Below are 4,771 nucleotides of genomic sequence, written 5' to 3'. Positions count from 1 at the left end.
TAATAATAATAATAAAAATAATAACAACAACAACAATGACAATGACAATAATAAAATTATTATATAGATAAACAGCATTTGCATAAGGCATATTCCCGCTAAACAGCAAGCTTTATGCTCTTTACAATCTATATTAAAAACGAACAGGAACAAAGTAAAACAAAAGTACTGGTCCTCACCGTGGGGACTGACCACAGCCACAGCAGATGGTGTGAGCTTGGCCTGTTTGCTGAACTGGTCCTGTAACAAGTCATTGGTCTCGTACGCCGTGACGTCCAGAGTGCTGGGGTCCGAGGAGACGTCCGTGGAAGGCATTGTGTCTGGCTGAAGGGGACTGCTCCCCGCAAGAATCTACAGAGGGTCCTTTCTGGGTATTCTTTCAATTGGTAATTGTAAAAATGTATGTTTTATTGATTGAAAAAGTGCGTTTGTTGATTACAAAGGTGTGTCTGTTGATAAGAAAGGTGTGTTTGTTGATTAAAAAGGTGCTGTGATGATTAGAAAAAAGGTGTGTTTGACAACTGAAATAAGTCTGATGTTGGATGTTTTTCCTCCCAAGACAAAAGGTGATTTCTGCTGGTTGTGGTTTGTCCACTACAACAAGGTTTGACTGACTAATAAAACAGGTGTATTTGTCGACTAAAAAAGATCAGATGTCTTGTTGAGTTCAGTTGTATTTTTCCTCCTGTAAGCATGCAAGCTCTTCTGAGTCGTCGCGTCTGTTAGAGGTGCTGGTCCATTTCCAAGTATGATCTACAGTACGAAAACAAATATGCCATTGTTACTGATAGTGCATGATTAATATTATTGTATTAAATCTTTGAATCCATTCAAGAAACTTTTAAGAGTATGGTATCGAAATCATTCAAATTCATTGCATAACAGACATTAATATCTCTTCTTTTCCCAGCGTAAGCCGTATTTTAATTTCTGGTTTTATGCCAGTTATACAAAACAAAACAGCAGTCATAAAGGACGAGTATTGTATGATACAGCTTTGTACTAAACAATTAAACAGATGTTTTAGTAACCAGACTATTTTATCTTATTTTTTACATTTACTTACTGAATACTCTTATTCCTTAATCGACTTTTCCACAACCACAAAACACCACCACTACCATCAGGGCCACTACAACCACCACCACCAACAACAACAACACGATATTTTGGAAACACGAGGCGCCAGTTTCCTCTCGAGGTCAGCCAAAACAACGGATGAGACTAACTAGCGTTTGGAGACTTGAGAATTTTACTGCCATGCGTCAAACGGGGAATTGAAGAAGAAGACACGAACTGTGCGAAGAATACAGCCCTTTGTTCTTCAGTTGATCACACCTCGCTCGACTTCCTTTTTTTTAAAAACAAGTGCCAACGGAGAGATGTCAGTGACTGTAACACCTGTTTATTTTTGTCAGTGTGTTTTGTAGGTGGTTGGCGGATGCTGTGGTGTTGTTTGTTCCTTTTCCACCCTAACAAACTTCTATCGTCCTTTTCTCTCCTCTGTCTTTTTATGTTTGTTACGCTTTTGTAGCATTTCTAATCATCGGCACTTTTGTGACCAAATTGTGCTGCAAATGCCGTAAAATGCTCACTTTAAAACTAATATTGAGTATTACTGTTATTACTAATCTTCAACAGTCTGGGGGTGGCACAACCCCCCTCACCCTTTCCTTTCCATCGGATCCAGTTTCTTCCTTTCAATTCATTTATCGTTTCAGTATTTCTTTCCGTTGCCTGCAAATAATGAGATGTGCTAGATATTTATACTGTGTTCTGTGGTTTCTTACTACGTAAGTGTAAGCAAGTTGATACCTTAATGTGCCAGCAGTTGGTTGACAATATAGAGTTCTACTGCCAAATAAAGTTAAGCAAGCCAAACAGGATGGCAATCATATAGTGAAAAAATAATAAAACGAACCGAAACATACAAATAATTTATTAAACTATAAAATAATACAATTTTAGAATTTGATTAGGTTATGCACATTAGCAGTACGATGGGAAAGTCCTCGAAGGGCCTATTACAGTCTGTGGTAACAAGAAGCTGTTGGGGTTTATAAATATCCCAGTACACATTGAACCGTATAATGCAAATTGTACCAAAAACACACCCACAAGAATCACCCCCCCCCCTCTCTCTCTCTCTGACCCCCCCCCCTCCCCGCGTAAACAAAGAATGGTCCAGTTATCCAACGATTGAAAGAAAGATATCAGAGAAACAAATGAAAATTCACAATAGTAGTGTAGTAAAGCGCAGAGGGTATGCTGTGGGGTGTGGATATGCCCTGTATAAATGCAACTGTCATTATTGTCATTATCATCATCATTATTATTACTATTATTATTTTTATATTATTATTATTATCACCATCATCATCATCATCATCATTATTATTATTATTATTATTATTATTATTATTATTATTATTATTATTATTATTATTATCATTATTACTATTATTGCAAAATGGAAGAGAAGGGTGGGCTCTCCGAAAAAACTGGCAAACTTTTCTAAGCCGTTCAATGATGTATTTTGGGTCAACTATGCTCTGCCAAAAAAGCACCTACAAAATGTTTTCCTAATAGAAACATTGAATGCACAGGAAGAAAGGTAGAGCACCAACACTATATGTCCAGAAAATAGCACATTGATGACAAAATTGTGAAATGGTATATGTTTAAAGCCTTTTCCAACACTATTAGGTCATTTAAGAGGCGGGACCTCCGAGTTTATCATCCATCTCCGAAAGCACAAAGACAAATAAAATAAATGTGTATAAAATGCCTTTTCCACGGACATATAGTCTAAACCAGCTAAGGCTTGAACCCCTTGAACCTGCTTACGGGTCCGGTGGCCTAGCTACCAGTTGACACTAACAGGTCTCCTAAATTGTCTAAATTGTGTCGATGGGGGTGTAAAAACACCTTCATTTAAAAAAAATAATCTACGTGGGAAAAGAATAATGGACTGTGGGTGGAATACAAAAACACATAAAGATAACAATACACAACACTTAAGAGATATCGTTAAGCAGTGGATAGAACCTCCTAACATCTATTTTGCCAGCAGAACAACATTCCGCTCATTGAATAATTGTGTATGTCTAGGGAAACTCAGAACTAGTGATTGTCGGGATCAATAACTCTCACCATATCCAGTTAAAGAATCCAAAGAACGCACACTTGGCCGAAGAGAAACAAAACGTTGGAAAGGGCAGAGTTAAACACACTCACTGCAGCTGGCTAAGTCCCACAACGTTTGAAAACTTGACCTCCTCCAGAAATCAAGTCGACGACTACAACTAGCCCCGATCATTATCTATGTTAGCGACATCCTCATTGACTATGCCTCCTTCAACATTTCTCGAGCAGTGAGACCATTCCTCTCTCTATATTATATACGTATATTTACTTAGAGGAAAGCTGAAGGGGTCAAAAGCCGAAATAGACAGCCGGTTATCGCAGTACAGGGCTACGTGGCACATTGAAGTATCTGACTCACACAAGTTTGCTGATCGACAGAAGGAATACCATCAGTGATAAAGGCACTAGTACACCGACGTACTCCAAATGATTTCTCTTATGTTTCCCTAATTATTTGTATTGTTTTCAAACGAATAGGGGATTAATTTGCACAGTCAGGTCAACCTACAAATTAAAGTCCACATTTGATAGCAGCGCAAACCAAGTTGACTTTGTGGTTGTACTTTTTTGAGTGGCATCCTTCGAAATACGTTATCTGGCGACTAATCAACGATGATCAATATATCACTGATCTCGTTTCCAACAAAAAAAAGACTACTACGAGTCATAATAATGTTTGGTTTGCAAGATAGCAGCGCACTCTGTTCTATTTTAGAGACATTTTGGACAGCTTTCACTTTCACCGAAAACCGGTATTGACTAGATCTACTTATCCCTACCTGTCACAGATAACTAGACGTAAACTTTACCTGTGCGAGTTTCATGCAAGGGTGCTTATCAAACTGAAGATCATAAGATTAAAACTACCGACATCAGCCAGGAAATAGATATGCCGGCTGTTTCCTCCCAGCATTATTACTCTCTCTCTCTCTCTCTCTCTCTCTCTCTCTCTCTCTCTCTCTTTTTTTTCTCTCTAAAAGAGGGACATAGACACTTCGGAAGACATTAACGTTAAGTATACAACTCGCCAGTTTAACTGGCTCTCAGCATCAACTCTAGCGTTGCATACAATAATTTTTTTTTAATCTACCAAACCTCAGCAAATTCATCTCATCTATACTCAAACTGTTTGTTTATTGCTTGGAAAAGTTATTTCAACTCAGTCTCAGTGCCGTGTTTATTTCATGTAAATAGGTAAATAAGAGCGGAGTTATTATGAAGTTTATGATGCCAAAAACTTACATGACAAAATTGGCAGCGTACATTAATGTGGAATAACCCACCGTATTCTAAGAGTCAAAGAAACAAAAACTGAATTCAGTATACCACCACCTTACCTTAAGAGAGAATAGTCATAATAATAATTAGTACGAACATACACAACACTTCTGTACCATCGAGCGTGTAGGCTGATTTCTAACAGTCAGCACGGCGTCCTCTTTCTCCGTTTGAAGTTCGCGTCGACCAACAAACTTTAAAAAAACAAAACAACAACAACAACCCCCGTCCCTTTGTCCTCCCAAACCCAAGCCCTCACGAATATACGCTGCATACTGCATAGTTCCAAGGGCGCTCACCAGCACTCGAGTGCTAGACGCGTGCACGAAGTGTGGTCCAATCAAAA

The 4,771-nt window shown here is 38.4% G+C and overlaps 1 protein-coding gene across 1 annotated transcript in view; it reads right to left on the bottom strand.

Moving 5' to 3' along the window:
• LOC101855947 (linear gramicidin synthase subunit D) overlaps positions 1–3,558 on the bottom strand; it is a gene marked incomplete in the record, with an annotated part of 47,714 nt that extends 44,156 nt beyond the window's left edge. Inside the window, 2 exon segments of the mRNA XM_035969738.1 lie at positions 180–753; positions 3,154–3,558. Of these exon segments, the coding sequence (XP_035825631.1) occupies positions 180–315 (136 nt within the window).
• Between the last annotated feature and the right edge of the window lie 1,213 nt (positions 3,559–4,771).

This window comes from Aplysia californica, unplaced genomic scaffold (genome assembly GCF_000002075.1).
Source record: "Aplysia californica isolate F4 #8 unplaced genomic scaffold, AplCal3.0 scaffold00176, whole genome shotgun sequence".
In the NCBI taxonomy this organism is placed as follows: domain Eukaryota; kingdom Metazoa; phylum Mollusca; class Gastropoda; order Aplysiida; family Aplysiidae; genus Aplysia; species Aplysia californica.
This window is presented reverse-complemented; position numbering and strand designations above follow the sequence as displayed.